At 44.1% G+C, this 16,952-nt stretch overlaps 1 protein-coding gene across 5 annotated transcripts in view; it reads right to left on the bottom strand.

Moving 5' to 3' along the window:
• Window positions 1-14,673, bottom strand: part of CHST11 (carbohydrate sulfotransferase 11) — a 168,516-nt gene extending 153,843 nt beyond the window's left edge. The window contains exon 1 of one of the 5 annotated variants that reach the window (XM_083860199.1): window positions 14,508-14,673. In XM_083860199.1, the coding sequence (XP_083716325.1) occupies window positions 14,508-14,625 (118 nt within the window). In that variant the 5' untranslated portion in view covers window positions 14,626-14,673. The remainder of the gene's footprint in view (window positions 1-14,507) is intronic. The other 4 variants (XM_083860200.1, XM_083860201.1, XM_083860204.1 and 1 more) reach the window with 4 other exon arrangements.
• Window positions 14,674-16,952: the final 2,279 nt, after the last annotated feature.

Raw genomic sequence — 16,952 nt, 5'->3', positions numbered from 1 at the left:
CTTGAGCTTGAATCATCTGCCCAAATTATCAGTTTTGGTAGCCAGCAATTGTTTTCAGCAGTAATTTGCTTTTCTATTGTGCTGGTAATACCCCCTGCCTATGTTGAACTGAATAGGCTCAGAGAAGCTTTATAACACACACCACTGTTACCACTGCATGACCAGCCCATCAGACTCCTGCCCTCAGGTTCTGGTCTGCATTGTGCCTGCCACACGACCATGCTTCAGATGAGCCACAGAGGTAGAGCATGCCCTGGCACTGCAGAAGAGGAGGAACAGAACTAAAGCAGAGCAGGAACCAGCCCTCCTTTCCTGACAGCCAACTGCTTTGGTCCACTTGAACAGAAACTCATCTTTGCACCCTCTGTTTGGGATCTATGCCCTTCACAAGAAGTCCCAGTCACTCTTTAGCCGTGAGAGCAGAAACAGGGGGCTCTCAGATCACCTTCACTTACAGCACAAACCCCTTGCATATGAGAAAATGAGATGCACTTGGGACAGAAGTGCTCAACTTGAAACTTTGACCTCTCAGCCTTGAGCTGTACTCACAGATTATTGGCAGCCTGGGAAGACAAAATTTCCCTGCTTCCTGGGGTCAACCCCTCCACCCTAAGGACCAACTTACAACAGACAAAGAAAGAAGCAATTAAATAAAATCCGAGTCTTATTCCCTAAACTCGACAACATTTTCACATGTTAGAAAACTGCAAACTCATTTGCCAAAAGGCAGAGGAACAGATGGGAACTGAAAGGGCTATTATATAAATTAAGCATGTAAACACTGGTTGTCTGCTCAAAACCCAGCTCCTGTAATTTCCATGTGTGCAGTATTTGATGTGGTCATAGCACCATTTCCACATGCCCTCACTTGAGGAAGATGGATGCACATTTTTCCAGTTTGCTACGTAGCTACGTTGTACTTGAAAGTGACTACAGCTAGAAAACATGAAAAACATGACAGAACCTTGCTATTTCCAGCAAGGGAGTCAAATGTGAAAAAAAGATACCACATGTATTTTTAGGCTGTAATTGAAATTTTAAACTTGTCCCTCTTCTGAGCCTTTGAACAGATGTAGTGTGCAAGCAATCTACTACCAGCCACAACTTGTGACAGTGCAACATTTTTCATAATTCAGTGCAAAATTAATTTGACAAATGAGCAAAAAGCAAACATTAGAACTTCAGACACAGATATATATTTTACTATGCTCGTTTGACTATGAGGAGGACACAGAAATTTAGAGGTCAGCAGCAGAGAGAAAAGGCAGGAAGAAAAGCATTCCTAGATGCCTTGCAGTGGTGACAACAAGTCCATCTCTTCAAAATGCCTCACTGCAGCTCTTAGTCCTGTGCACTTGTGGGAAACAGTCACAGACATTCAGCAAGATAGACGGGAAATGTCTTGCTTCCAAGACTGAGGTAAAATACCCTTTCAAACATGTTAAGTAGCTTCCATTTCCCCACCTTTCACCGAATGATACACTACTTTCAATGCCCCAGAACTTCACAAGAACCGAAAAAGATGCTAGATTTAAATCTGAGACTGCTCTGAGCAAACACATTCATGATATGCTGTACCAAGGTTTTCTTGTTCAAGGAATGAACATCAACAATGTCCCATAGGCACCACAGAAAGCATGGAGGTCCAAAAGGGAAGGATCTGGGAGAGTATCAGCCAGCACCTGCAGCCCCTCACAGACAGCTGATGATACCTTCCTGACTTTGGCTTTAAAACTTCAATAAGCGAAGAACGAGCAAAGTGCAGGGACAGTGTCCTTTACTGAGAGGCAATATTTTAATTTACAGCCATGTTAAACATTTGTGCATGAATAAAAACCCAGGATGCATCATGCTCATCAGCCTTGATCAACAGGTAAAAGCTTTGCTGACATAGCAAGACCACAGAAAGGATACAATTTCATTATATGGGTTTGGGTTGTGTTTTTTTTTCCCTTCTTTATTTTAGATTTACTGGCAAAACCTCTAGGAGACCTGGACACAGAGGTAAAAGAAAACTAAAAGAAAATTAAATTTTAAAGGCAGGCCTTTTTTCCACTTATATTGATCCAGTAAAACTTTCACAGCAAAAGCTGTCCAAGCACAACACTTATCTAGAGTAAGTCAGGCTCGACATTCCGGAAAACAGACTTCTAAGCACAGGTGTGGCCTCCACCTCAGTCTGGTCTCTTAGAGGCAATACTTTGTACTGGAGCTTTCAAAAGGAGCTCTCAAAGCCCCATGTATCTGCACCAGGAGCATTTTCCTGTCAGGAGCACTCCAAAGGACACAAGACCATCCACAAGAATCATCCTCACGAGCCAAGAGCACACCTGGAGGGGGCTGCAGAGGTGTTACTTGGGCTGAGTGCTGGGAATTTGGTGGTGTCTCATATCTAGTTTGCACTATGGTCTATTCCAAATCTAGAGGGGATTGCAAACCTCAGATCATATAAGCTCAAAAAATCCACCCTACCCGTCCAGTTTTATTCCTGAAAGTGCCACTAGCCTGGTGGGAAACCATTTAACGAATCCCAGCACATATACCCTTCCTGACCATGCCTCAGTGTCCCTAGCTGTAGAGTGAAAAAGAAAGCATGGACCTATTTTGTGGACCATTTTGAAGCCTTCTGATTAAAGTAAGTACTACTGCCCCAGAAGTAGATTTGGACCCAAATTCTCGAAGATTTCCAGAAACTGCTCCTAACGTGCTCCCAGTAAAAGCTTTCAACTGCAGCAGACAGCAGGAAAGCACAGATTCACCATTAAGCAATAGACAATACACATGGCTTGACATTCAGTAGTGTTTCCAGGCTTCCAAAATGTTGAAAAAGTACATCAGACATAAAACATTCTTGCAAGATAAGTGTGGCTTAGATACAACCTGATGACAAGAGAGTCCCTCACAGCTGGAATGGGCGCATGAAATAAATCTCTTGGTCACATCCCAATGAATGCAGAAACAAGCAAAAGGTCACAAGAGTACAAAAAAAAACACTAAACAAACAAACAAACCCAAAAAACCCACCACCACAAGAAAAAACCAAAACAAAAAAACACAGCCTAAAATGAAGCGGGGGAAAGCCTCTGTAAAGACTGGCAGTGGGAAAAAACCCCAGCTAGTTAGGACATACAAGAATTATGGCCTGTTACCCTTGGTTCCCAGGCACACTGGAGGGAATGAGATGCATTTCTAGCTGCACAAAGAGTTCTCACAGTACCGTGTTACCACACTGGCTATAGCATTCTGGAGATGGATGAGGTTGTAAGGCACTGACATTACACTGATATATGGACTCTATGCATTTCTAATCATTTAGACACAATAGCCCCATGTATATTTTTGTTTTGCATCCTCTGCAAATATTCTCCTCTCTCTGCTCTGGAAGTTTTTAGGAAAAAGTGTTCAAGAAACAGGCACAGAATGGGGAAAGACTCACCAGCAACACTGATGTATTCTGGGGAGGAGAGAAAGAAAAAAAGGAAAGAAAAAACAAACCACAAGAGACCACAAGCTGGCTCAAGACAGCCATATATGAAGACAATTTTAATTAAACCATGTCTGTCTTATATCATCTATTTCAGCTAATTTAATATCTCAAACGAGTTTTATCTCAAAATAGTTAATAGCTCGAGAAGGTCCAACTTTTTCCCAGTTTTTTCTTTAATGCAATTATATTTTTGCTGCCGCACCAGAAATATTAATAGCCTTTTCTGAATGAGACAGAGAAGCTCTACAGCAGGGCAAGAAAGCTTTGATCCCATTGATATTCTGCATGCTGATCATACAGCATATGAGCATATGATTGATATTCTGCATGCTGGTTACATACAGCTTGTGTGTCAATGTAATTTCTACTGAAGCTATTGAAAATAGGCAGCACCCTCTCTATACTTCAAACATGCATGTCTACAGGAAAAAAAATTCCATTCTCTTAACTGCAGAAAGGACAAGTAAGTGGGAAAACAGACAAGCAAAGCTGTTGTTTTACTGTCTATTGCTCTGTAGGAAGACTCAGAAGGGCAAATTCTTCTTTTCATTACAGTACCTTTGATCCAGAATTGATCTAACCTAGTCAATGGAACTGACCCAGATTTACAGGGGAGAACCAGTTCAGGACTCCATCCAAGCCTGCAATCCTGTATTTCTACCTCCAAGGGCAACATATGCCCTTGGTGCAATCCAAAATCCTCTGCTCTAGCACAGAAGACCTGACCCAGTACTCACTAAAATCAACTGAAAAGCAACCATGGTCTCCTCCAGTCCACCATGCAGACCTCATGCCATACACCAACCAGCAAATTCAAACCACTTCGTGTACTCCTTTCAGGAAAAGATTTAAAAAAAAAAAAAAAAAAAAAAAAAAAAAAAGTAATAAGGTCTTATGGCTTGTTGTCCTGGGTTGCAGTGTAGAATGAACACAAAGTATTTATTCTATCACCATCTTCATGAACTGTTGAAACCGGGTGGGCTAGTGTTTTCCCAAGCCCCTAACTCTTCTGCTAATGACCTTTGGGGTGTCTCCTGCTAATGGCCCATTAACGCCTGGCCTATGAGTCACAGGTAACTCCCTCCAGGGGTTATCTCTGTTTAATGGGCCATCCAAGGACCCACTTCACACTCCTCATCCTATTGTGAGATGCTCTGCCCAGGGGGAGGAGCCAAGCATTCTCACCTAGATATAAGCTGGTATGTGGGACAGTGCAAGTAGCACTTATCCACTGGATTCCCAGAGGAGCAGGGCTACTAGACCTTTCTACAGGATCACTGCTTCAAGAAGAGCACTTCACCTGGACTGCTCCCACCATCCTGCTCAGGTTGTATTCTGACTCTGTCAGTGATCCTTTGTGTTATTGCATTTATTTTATTTTATTTTTACCTTTTTACCTTTCTTCTTATTAAATTATATCTCTGACTTGGAGCCTCTCATTCATTTTGCTTTCAAAACCACAACACTTGTCTGAAACAAAAACCCAACAGTCAAGCAGGGAGCCATGCTCACTATCTGAGCTTCCCTAACCTTGCCACAAAGGACAAGCAAGACTGATTTGGGAAGAGAAGGAATGTGGAGAGATTATTTGGTTATCTGGCACGGTCCACAGGACTGCCAGTGCCACGGTGGCAGAACGCTGCACAATGTCCAGCTGACTGATCCTGTAACAGTTAATAAAACCAGCGAGTGGGACATAGCAATGCCTGGAAGTGCATGTGTCCACAGTCACCCCTGCAGTCCATCGCTCTCTGGTGTACTGCCCCAAGGATTAGCAATTACTTCAACTTCACAATTATGTGCACACATACATGTGCTTAATTCTAAAGTTAAAACGCTTATCACCATCTGGAAACTCAAATGTATTTTAGAAGCTAATCAAGACCAAAATACACATCAAGACAGAGTTTATCAGTTTTGTATTTATGACCCCAACTGACACATTTTATTAATCAGCAAGTGTTTAAAAAGTGTTAAGGCCCTCCTCCTCAGTTACTATAAATTCTCTGCTACCACTTCCAACACAGGCTGTAAAAATACAGATTAGTAGAAGGACACTTCCTGGTACCCACCAGCATGGGGGCAGAATGTGCTATTCCGTGTCAAGTCACTTCAGATAATACAGACATTTTTGTTCTGCCTGCATACCAATCAGCTTTAAAGCACTATAATGCAAGTAGTCTTTAGGAGGATTTTAACTACCTAAAGATCTTTGTTTTAAGACAAGGTATTACAATAAAGATCATCCATGAGATCCAATTACAGTCACCTTACTAATTATATGTCTACCTTGCCTAATTCAAAAATCTCTACGAGCTATCCATTTTGATTCCTTCATACAATCATTTATCAGCCAAAAAAAGTATGGAAATGCATAGCTACAATGTAATTTATTAAATGAATTCAGAAGGCATTACTCTAAGGGTCTTGAAGCCCATCTTTTTACCATTTACAAAATGTATCTTGATTGCCCATGTCTTAAAAATGAATAAAAGAAAAAAAAAAAAACAAAAAAAACCCACCACCCACAGTACAATGTGTTCAAGTGGATTGAAACCCAAAGCCTTTTATTCCTCATGGGTTTTATATGTGCACTCTGCAATTAAAATCTGTGTCTCCTAACACTCAGCCAAATAAGATAAAAAGACACAATCTTTTGATATTAAGATGACTAAGGAGGGCATCTTTTAGCCTGAAACAATGCTCAAAGCAGCAGCAGCATTTTCTTTGCAGATTGAGCGCAGCTGAGGATGAGATCCTGCTCTTTTACCTCCTGGAGAAGAGAGAGAGAAAGGGGGGCCTGATCCTGCAAAACCACACATCAATCACTTTACTCACATCCTTGAAACCAAGGCTACCTCTCCCTGCCAAACGAAGAGTAGACAGCATTTACAGGATGTGAGCATTTCACACGGCGCAGTCCACCCACCTCCCTGACATCTGCTGGATAGAGTTACCATCTCCCAGACCCCCGGAATCACAGTGCTGTGAGGAATTTTGCTCAATTGCATTGTTTGTATTTTCCATTTCCCCCAGAACCTTCTTTTACGTTTTTTCATAGAAGTGTGAAGCCATTGCAGCAGTGATTGATAGTAATGGAGCAAAGTCATCCCTCAGTGTCTACAGCCAAAAACAGGCACAAACAAGATGAAGACTACCTTGGAGAGGCACTCTTACTGTTAAAACTGATACACTGACAAACTATAAAAATCCTTGCTCTTCTACAGCCTATAAAGAATTAATAAAATCATTCCTCTCTCAACTTGGGTGTTTCCAAACGTGTAAGCTGAGAAAGAGTATCAGAAATGAGAAACCACACTTACTATTCATTTCAATTAGTAAAATAACAAAGGTACCTATATGTGGAGCCCTTGGCATTTCTGGGATTTCTTTTAATAACAAAGAACTTCATACTCCTTACAGCAGCCTTGTTAGGAGAAAAAGGTTTGCACTTCAGCAACCACTACATTGGGATTACCTGGGCCACCAACTACAGTTTTTGTAGGGGCTGGGAAGATGGGTGAGTGCATGTGTATATTCACACACATTTGTGTGCATAGCCCTCTTGTTTTTTCCAGTCAGCATTTCAGAAGTGCTCATACTCAGCTTTTTTAATGCACAGATTCAAATTTGTCAGGGGAAAAGACACGAAATACTAAGTTTCCAAATCTAGCATCAATGTCAGTCAATGTGTTCTAATGAACATTTTCCTTCAAATGTTCCAGTGGCAGCCATCTAATTTTATTTCTTTTAAATAGCATCTCCTTCTGATGCTTGTAACCTAAATGTTAATGCCTCATTCAAGACGTCATCTCTAATGTGTAAAATTAATATGGCCAAAAGGAAAGCTGTCATCTGCTTTCATCACCAACACCGGGCACAGTGTAAAAAGCAACAAAAAAAAGCATCACTATTTTAAAATAATTTTTTAAAAACCCTGGATATTTAAGTGCTAAATGCATAAAGCAGTGAAATTACTTCATACAAGGAAGCCTCCCTTGACCCCCATGGACACAAAGCTTCTGTGCTGCAAATTAACAAATGCTTGTGCTGCAGCTACTTTATACCATGCTGTTATCCAAAGTCCTGTTAGCATAACACAGAAATGAGAGTCCTGTCTTCCACTGTCGCTCTCTGAGGCTTGCTGCCACAGAGATTTTCAATCTCTGAGTTCCTAGAGTGGAAGCAATAAAACTCACCAGCACCCACACATATGCCTGCAGTTCCCATGTTCTGTCCAAGGGGCTCCCCACCAGCCTGCAGGGATCAGACATCCCAGAAAGGGCAGAGCAGAGGATGCATGCTGCCACAGGATAGTCAGCACCCTCATTCCTTTGTTCCTTATGGATAAATGCTCCTGATCTGTGCCCAGATTGCTTTCCATTAGGTAATTCCCAGTGATGCTACAGGTGTTGTGACAGCCCCAGAGGACACTGGGGAGGGAGCTGAAATCTAACACGGGTCATTCATATGGAAACCGACAATTTCAGTTTCACAGAAGGGAATGGATCTACTCCAGACAATTTCCTCAACAGCTAACTCCTTATGAAGGAGCATGTGGAGAGGACAAGAAAACAAACCACATTCATTGATCAGCATTAAATGAAAAGTGGAGGATGATAACATTACACAAGAGAAACCCGGAGTCCAAGAGTATATGCAGTAAAATTTTGATTTATCCATGAAGCCTTAGTTTCAGGTGCCAAACAATTACATGAAAGGGGGAACATGCTGCATTTTCTGCTGATTACATTCACAAAATTGAAATCCAAGAAAATCCCTGTGTCTGGAGGCATTAGCCAGAGATAATTAGGAACTGGATTCTTTCACTGGTTTGCAGTAGTCTCTGGTGGTCTCACCTTCTAGTTAAGAGCATGAGGCTTGTGCCAGAAACACCATTTTGTCACATGCAAGCATTCTGCCTGTAACAAAAGGACACTATCTATAACCTGTGTACTGAAACAGAAATAACAACTGAAACAAATAACCAGGAATTAACTGAACTCAGTCGGAATTGTGATTGTAAGGACAAATACCTTGTCCACAAAGATCCTACATGAATGGGCTACAGGGAACGGGAACATTAAAAAAAAAAAAAAACACAAACATGCTTTGAAATGTTATCCTTGTAAAATAGTAGATGGCTGCTGAATCTAAGTAATCCACCAGCGACATCTCTTTATCTTTAGCCTGGACACACCACGTCTACACAAGTAGATCATTCCTGAACTTAATTTCATTCTTTTAATGTAAAGGAGAAAACTCCTCCTCTTTTCATTGATTTCAACTGGGCCCTTCATCCATGCATTTTACGCATCATTTTATGTATCTTGACACTTCAGCAAGTCACATACTGAACTCGAATGTTTGCTTTGAACAGCACAAACAATCAGAAAGAAAAACCATCAGATTCAAATCATTATGCCCCCCATCCCAGTCCTAAACTCCCTCAGGATCAACTTAGAGTTGATACATAATACATATGCATCAGCCCAAAAGGCTCGAGAGGAAAAAAACTGTGCTAGAATGACATTCACACAAGGACAACTACAGCAGCCTTGTCAGGCAGGATTTGATATAGCACATACTGCAACAGAGTCAAACAAAATACAGTAGTGCTGGCTTTGGAAAATGTAACATAAATCTAATTTCTTCCAACTGTCTGAACCACTTTTAGAGTTAATTACATGGTACAGTACAAGATAAACTACCTGCCACTTCTGAAAAGTAATGGAAACAACTTTAGAATTCAGAAAGATGCTCATATTTCTGAATATGAAATTAAAATGAAATACTAGTTGCACCAAATCAATTGTATAAATTTGTTCGTAAAAAGCACTGGACATTTCAGCTCTATATGCTATTTTGCTAAGTTCAAAACAAAGTTTCCATACACACTGACTTTATCTCTGAAAATGCTACTTAAGCTAAGTCATGACACTTTACATCTGTGAATATTGTCTGTGCTCACATGTAAATTAGCACACACTTTCCCGATATTGATACACAGTAATAAAAAAAAAAAAATAAGAGCTTATAAAAACCTACATGGTAGAAAATGTACCAGTGGAGTAATAAATATCCTGATAGGATAAAATGTAATAAGACATGATTGTGACATAATCACCTAGGTAATTTTTGCTTGAACACATTCAGAGACAAATTTTTATTTCTTCAGTTCAGCAAGTAGTTGTTGCAAAAACCTACACTCATTTGCACTGCAATAGAAGAAGTTGCTCCTCTAATAAGATTAATATTCACTAATGAGAATGATTTTCACAAGATACAAAGAGCAGTTTAACTCTCAATTTATAGCAGTTCCAGACTATCAGTCCCTTTGAGAAGAGTGACCAGAGTAGGTTTGCTCACACTGATGACAGTTCTATGGAAATCTACAAAAAGCTACTCTAGGGACACCAACAAATAGATACAGCACATGGCAGGGTTTCTGGGGGATGGATTGCATTGCATGCAATCAAATAAGGGCCAGTTTCTTGTGGCTGTCAAACGAACTCCATTTCTCCGTATCCCAAACAGAATAATTTAAAACCAGTATACAGGGTCCATCAAAGCAATGTCACACACCCAACTGCCTTGCAGATCTCATTCTCCTTTGTAAGCAAGAGAGAAAGTGAGGATCAATTGCAAGATGGGAGACTGCTGCATTGATTTTCAAACAGAATCTGCCATCAAAACCAATGGTAAGCCTGTCTTCGGACATAAGGAAAAAAATCTCCTGTGGTCTGAGTTCCTCTGATATTTGAGCAAAGGTAGACATCAGCTCTCAGCCATACCGTGCGGCATATGCAACTGAGATGATCATGGAATGAGGCAAGTCTGACCTGTGAGATCGAACCTTCATTAGCATCCAGAGGAGAGCAGTACACCTCTAAAACAGGAGATGGAAAATGAAAAAAAAAAAAAAAAAAAAAAAAGGCAGCAAGTGGGAGGGGCGGAAAGGGAATCAGAATAAGTTCATTTCACAAACCTGTCTGAGGTAAGATAAAAGACAGATAAAAACAGATAGATAAAGACAGATAAAATTCCTCTGCAAGGAATTTTACACCTTGGGGGATCCTAACACACCACCAGTGTGACCCCCAGCCCAGCGGAGCAGTTTCTGCCTCCACTGGGTGACTCACAGTGCCCTGCTCACTGCAGCTGGGAAGCCTACAGAACAAAGCAAACACATCTGTGAAAGTGTAGGCAGGCTAATGACTACTGAGCAAACTGATTTCACGGGAAATGCAGCAGATAAAACTACGATGGGCTGTCACATAAAACCCCAAGACTGACCTATTTCACACACAGAGAAGTTCAGGAGCACAGAGCAATAATCAGCTTGCACTCAGTTATCCAGATAGCACATGGCAGGAGAGTGAAGGGGAAAAATATTTTGAGCAAAAGAGACAGGGAAAATCAGCTATATATTGCTATATCTCCAGCTATATCAAACACTGCAGCATGCTTTTTTTTAGAAAAGGTTAGACAGGCAATAGGAAAACACACCAAAGTCCCCACTATCAGGAACCAACATAGCCCCAGATAAGCCACAACAGGCAGGATCATCTCCAAAGCTTTCTTTACAGTGGTCCTGAGCACTGGAGAGCTGAACAATTCACCTTCCTTCAACAACTGGTTGGGGAACCTAAATTGGGAGGGTGGACTCCCAGCTCTTAGGCAATCTCTAACAAAACTCAGACAATGCAAAGGTGCAATAACCAAACAGCACATTTACAGATGCCTTCCCAACAAAGAATGGGTACACAGCCAAAAAGAGAAAAAAGAGTAAAACCCACCTGATTTCCTTCCAGTGTGAATGTGTTGGTATTTGAGATACAGCACAAGTGATACATCATATTCTTTTGCAAAGATAAAGTCTAGCTCATCTTCCCAGCTTCAGGCATTGGCTGTGTTTGTGCTGGTTGGGTTTTTTGCTTGTCTGTTCTTAAAAAAAGGCTTCTGTTAACTACGTATTTTTTTTTTATCCCAAAGGGATAAAAAAAGCTATCAGCAGCAATTTGTGTCTCATATTTCTAACAAGGGTTCCATATTCAGATCTCCTAAAATGGAAAATTCACTCTAACAGATGAAGACTTATGTTAACCCAGAGGGCATTGGATTCATCATCTGGTGGCCTTCTAGCATCTTTCACCTTCACTTTCTCTCATCTGAAACTAATGAGAAAACTTTGTAAGCAGCCTCCTGAAATTCACCGAGAACTTTGGGGCTCAAGAAACCCACAGTAAGGACCTGACACTTCTTGTTGAAGACTTATCTGAAAACCTTATTTTCTCTCCAAAAGGTTTGGGAGAATTTTCCATCTAATTTTGATTGCAAAATGCCTCAGCTAGAGAGCATGGCAAGCTACTAACAACAGTGACACTGGCAAGCCAGAGATGAGAGACAGTTCTCTCCTGCCGCCATCCAAAGACATGCTTCAGTGGAGACCAGCTAGAATTTAGAATATCCTCCAACAGCTAAAGGACATCAACCAAGATTTTGAAAGCTCTTAATACCTCCAGTCCTGACATACACTCTGGCCAGGATCTGGCTCCAGTGAATTCTGACACACAAGAAGGGTTACGAGCACATCTTACAAAAAAGACTTAATTCCTAAAAGTGATCCACTACCTGATGTGGATCACATTGACAGGTCTACCACTTCCCTCTCTCCTGAGGGAACTCTATATTCATCTATCACTTGCACTGCTGAGATGGTAGCATGTACAGTGGCATAACAGACACCTGGGAGAGCAGCTGTCTGAGCCTTACAAACCATGTGCAACCCAAATGGGGACAGTTTGTGCAGGATTAGAGTAGGGCTCCAGAGCTTCCCAGCAGTTTCCACTATGGAAACAGCCCACAAAAATCAGAATCAGTTATGATCAATAAGGCACAATAAAGGTTGTGATCTATTTATTTCCAGACCTACTCCCCTCAAAGTAACAACCTAAATATGTGTCACACAGAAAATGGGTGCACATTATCCTGCTGGTGATTTCACAGCATCACATTCTCTCCTCGGAGTTTATGCTAAATCCTTTGAACTGTACTAAAATCTCAGCCTATTTATAGCTTCACAATACAATGACTATAAAGCCATAATCTCCAACAGTTAACTATAGAGCATATTGAGAATTCTTAAAAAATAATTTTTCTACATTCAAAAACTCACAGAAAACTATTTAGCCTAATCTCTCACCTACTGCATGCTAAGTTTGTGTTCCAGCAGTATAATTCATCTGAAACAAGGGGAAATATTAAGTCTTGGCCAAATTTTCTGAATATGTATGCAAACTATATTATCTGTGGAACTCCACCAATTAAAATATCACACTTCTATTAAATTGGTGAAGCTATGTTACAAGCCATAATTCTGCATCATGCCTTCAAGATCAAGAATGAAGCCTTCTCCAGGTCTGCTAAAGACTGAACACTCTTTGTGAAACCAGAAAGCATGGGGCAGACATAGCAGGAAAGAGAATAAATATGTTAATTTTTCCAAGAAGTTGGCAGGCATTAACACAGATGGACACCACACAAGAACACATTCATCAAGCAAATTATATCAACTCTGGAGGAGCAGGCAGCTGATAGAAAAACAACAAACAGGACTTGGCTTCACCACAGAACTGCAGATCTACTGATTCCTAATTCTATGAGTGTATTAATTCTCTACCATTTGATGAAAAACTCCTCAAAAACTTTAAGGAAAAATCACTTCTCATAGAATCATTTAGGCTGGAAAAGATCTCTAAGACTGAATCCAACCACTAACTCAGCACTGCCAAGTCCACCACTAAACTACATCTCTAAGTGCCACATACACATATGGCACCTACAAGTAGCCACAAATAGGGAAAGAAAGAGTCAGTCTGAATAGATTTTTTTTCTTTTTACTAGACTGCAATTCCCTTATCAGCTACAGCTATATGCCTGTAGCCAGGACACTTGAGAGCTGGCAGTAGACAATAACAGGTACGGCTGGGAAGACTCTCCTGCCGAGGAGTGTAGCCCATCTGTCAGCTACAGCTGCTGGCCTGCTACAGGGTATCACGCCCTCTTACCAGCCTCGCTCCTCTGCTCAGCTGTCAGATCTCTCCAAAAAGACACTGCAAGTGCAATTCCCACATCATTTCTCAGGCAGAAAGGGGGAAAAGTAAGACAGACAGCCAGATCAAAATGATTTTTTCTTTTGCCATACTGGACAAATTTCACCTTTGCCTGAATCAGCAGCTGACCTACGTGGGACTTCCCTGGGAGCCAGCACCTGCTGCCGCCGGTACAGCTCCATCCCTAGGACGGGGGAAACCGAAAAGACGAAGTCGCATTAGGTACCCGGGAGCGTGGACTGAGGTGATCCCTGCGCCCCTGCGGACACCCGTGGCCAGCCAGCGGCTCCACTCGGACCTCCTCGGCCGCCCGAACACCGGGACGCGGCAGGACGGGGCAGCAGCGCCGCGGACAGGGATGGCCCGGGCCGGGCAGCCGCCCCCGCCGCTCCAGACAACTCGAGCAAACCGGCGCGGAGCTGCCGCCGGCGATGGCGGATGCCCTTGCTCGGCCGCGGAGTTCCTGACGCTTCGAAAACGAAAACCTGGGAAGACGAAGGCTCGCGACCCGTGATGAGGAGAGGGGACCTGGGGTCCCGCTTCCGGCGGGGGGGACCCGCGGGAACCGGGCAGCTCCCCGCGCCGTTCAGCCACGACGCGCTCGCCAGCCGCTGTCGTCTCCCGCCCCCCCTCACCAAACGCACGATACAAAGCGGAAAATAACGAAATTCTTAAACAAACCAACTTTCTTCCCTCCCGTGGGAAGTTTCCTGCGAGGGGCGAGGCGACCTTCCCGCCGCCGCCGAGCCCCGCGCCTGCCGCAGCCGCGCCGGGAGCCGAGAGCCGGGCACAGCCAGCGAGGGCTCCCGGGGAGCCCGCCACCTGCGCCGGCGGGGAGCGGGGCGACCGCTGTCCTCCGCGGGGCCGGCGGTGTCGGTGATGCCGGTGCGGTTGCGGTGCCCTACCTGGGTGCAACATACTTTGAAAATAGAAGATGACGAGGATGAAGGAGCCCACGGAAGTGACCAGGACCATCCTGCACACCCGGTTCATCCTCATTACTTCCAGCACCGCCGGCTTCATGGCGTTGTCCGGCGGCGCAGAGAGGGCGGCGGAGCGCGCAGGGCTGGCGCAGGGCTGGCGCTGGGAGCCGCTCCGCGCCCACCCCGCACCGCGCCGAGGAGCCGCCACCGGAGGACGCGCGGGCGCCCGCGCCCCGCGCCGGGGGGCGTTAATGCCGCGCTGGGCGTGACCACGCCGCGCGCCAGGCGGAGGGGCGCTCTGCGCGCGCGGGGGGGAGGCGGGCCAGGCGAGGAGCCGGGGCGGAGCGCGCCCTCCCCTTCGCCAAGGGCAGAGATGGTCCCGCCCGGCGACAGCGGCGGGCGGGGACGAGCCGGGCGGCCCCGATGGGCTATGGGGCCACGCCTCAGCCGCTCACGGCCCCTGGATCGTTCGGCGGCTGCCGTCCGAGAGGCCCCGCTCCCCGTGAACTTGACCACCTGTGTGTCACTCTCGCTCTCTTCAGGGGCTCGGGGTCCGGCAGCTGCCGGCGAGCAGGAGCATCCGCCCCTGCTTGGCTCTGTCTCGCGCTCCGTTTGTGGAGAGAAATTCTCCTTTCCCGGAGGTGCCTGTCTCTCAGTGGTGCCTGTCGCTTCGCTAACCCTAAATGCCTCCTTGCAGGTTCGCCCTCGCTCCGCAGGTTATGTGGCAGCCGGTCCCTGCCGTCGTGTTTTGCCGGTATCACGCTGCCCCGGCCGGGAGCTCTTCATTTTATCAGCGGTGCAAACACCAACTTCAGGCGCACGGAACCATCCCCGGGGCAAACAGTGCCACCTGGCCTGACAGAAATGAAAGGGCCTTCTTCTGTTTTCAAACCCGAGGCGTTTCAGTTCTCTGAATTAACTAACACTGCTCATTTGTCTGTGGAATGAAAAGGTCCGTGCCCCGCGGTCGGTCCGCCGAAGGTGGATCTACCTTTTGGTAGTGGAGAGCAACACCAGGCGATGAGATACGAGTCCGTACGTGGGAAGAATGCAGAGGAGCTGCGAGCTACAGAACAAAAGGCCTCTGCCGTGCCCAAGCGTGCACGGGGTTTGGGACAGCTGGGGCTGCCGAGGAGCCGGGACAGTGAGCAACTGCGGCTCAGCTGAGTCCCGAGCGAGGTTTCGGAAGGCGAGCCACACGGCACAGCTCCCAAATTGGGGCTATCCTCTTGCTCTGAACTACACAGGTGTTGAAAAGCACAGTGCTGAATGGAAATGTCTTCCCAGCAATATACCATTCATATTTGTGCGGTGGTAACAGTTCTGTTTGTTCCCCTGATGCACTCAAATACCACTTTGCTATTAGTTTTCTTTCTGCTAAACTGAAAATCATTATACTGATACCATCTTCACATGTAAAAGGATTTTTTTTCCCTTCGAGCTTTTCTCTGCTCTTCTGATGAGTTGAGGGGAGGGGTCTTCAAAATCATAATAACCCTAAACAGTCTGAATCCAAAGCTGGGGGGCAAGTGAGGTAAAACATTTTAAGCTTTAAAAATCCCTCCCACTTCCATCCCCTCCCACCCTCGCCCCCTGCCCCCCCCCCCCAAAAAAAGCCAAACCCCACAAACAAACAACCCCAAACAAGGCAAACAAGCAAACAAAACCTCAGCCAACAAACCCAGAAGAAATAAATGTTCATTCCCAGTTAATTGTGTCAGAAACATGCAAAGTCATCAGAGTTCTCCATTTCCACCTCGCAAAAGCCAAAGATTTTACCTCAAGGATAAACCAGTAATTAGGCATTTGCAACAGAGTAGATTATTTAGGGTTGGCCTGAAGTTCCTTTTATCAGAAACAAAATCCATTGTTCTTTAAAGAAGGTTTTACACAATATTTTGCTTACTTTTTCTAGATTTTCTCCATTTTTTTCTTTTAGCAGTTTTAATATGCAGTGACCATTTTCTAATCTTCCTAATACAAAGGAAGCTTTAAATTTATTTTTTTCTCTTTAAAGTCCAAACGGCAAACTTGACAAAAAGGCATTCTATTGCAAAGAATGAGACAAAGAGAAGCATTTCTATGTAATGCAGCAAAGTGGGGGATCGTTAAGGCAGGCAGGTAAAGTCAACCAGAAGCAGAGCCTGGAATTTCAGCATCCCCGTCAATACATGCGCTGCAGCACATCAGCAACTGCAGTATTTTAACAGAAAGAACTGGACTGTCTCCAGGAGCCTGGATAAGACATCGAGGACTGAGAGGAAAAGCCTGGAACTCAGTACTCAGCCAAGTGACACAAGAAGAGAATTGCTTTATGCTGTTAGAGAGAGTACTGTTAGGGAGATTTTCAGTGTGACAATAGTTACCTTTTTTTTTTTTTTCCTGAGCATCATCCTCTAATGGAACAATGGAGAGTTTTAAAGCATT

Source organism: Zosterops lateralis (assembly GCF_965231275.1).
Source record: "Zosterops lateralis genome assembly, chromosome: 4".
Lineage (NCBI taxonomy): Eukaryota > Metazoa > Chordata > Aves > Passeriformes > Zosteropidae > Zosterops > Zosterops lateralis.
Note: the sequence above shows the minus strand (reverse complement) of the source record. Positions and strands in the feature narration are given on the sequence as shown.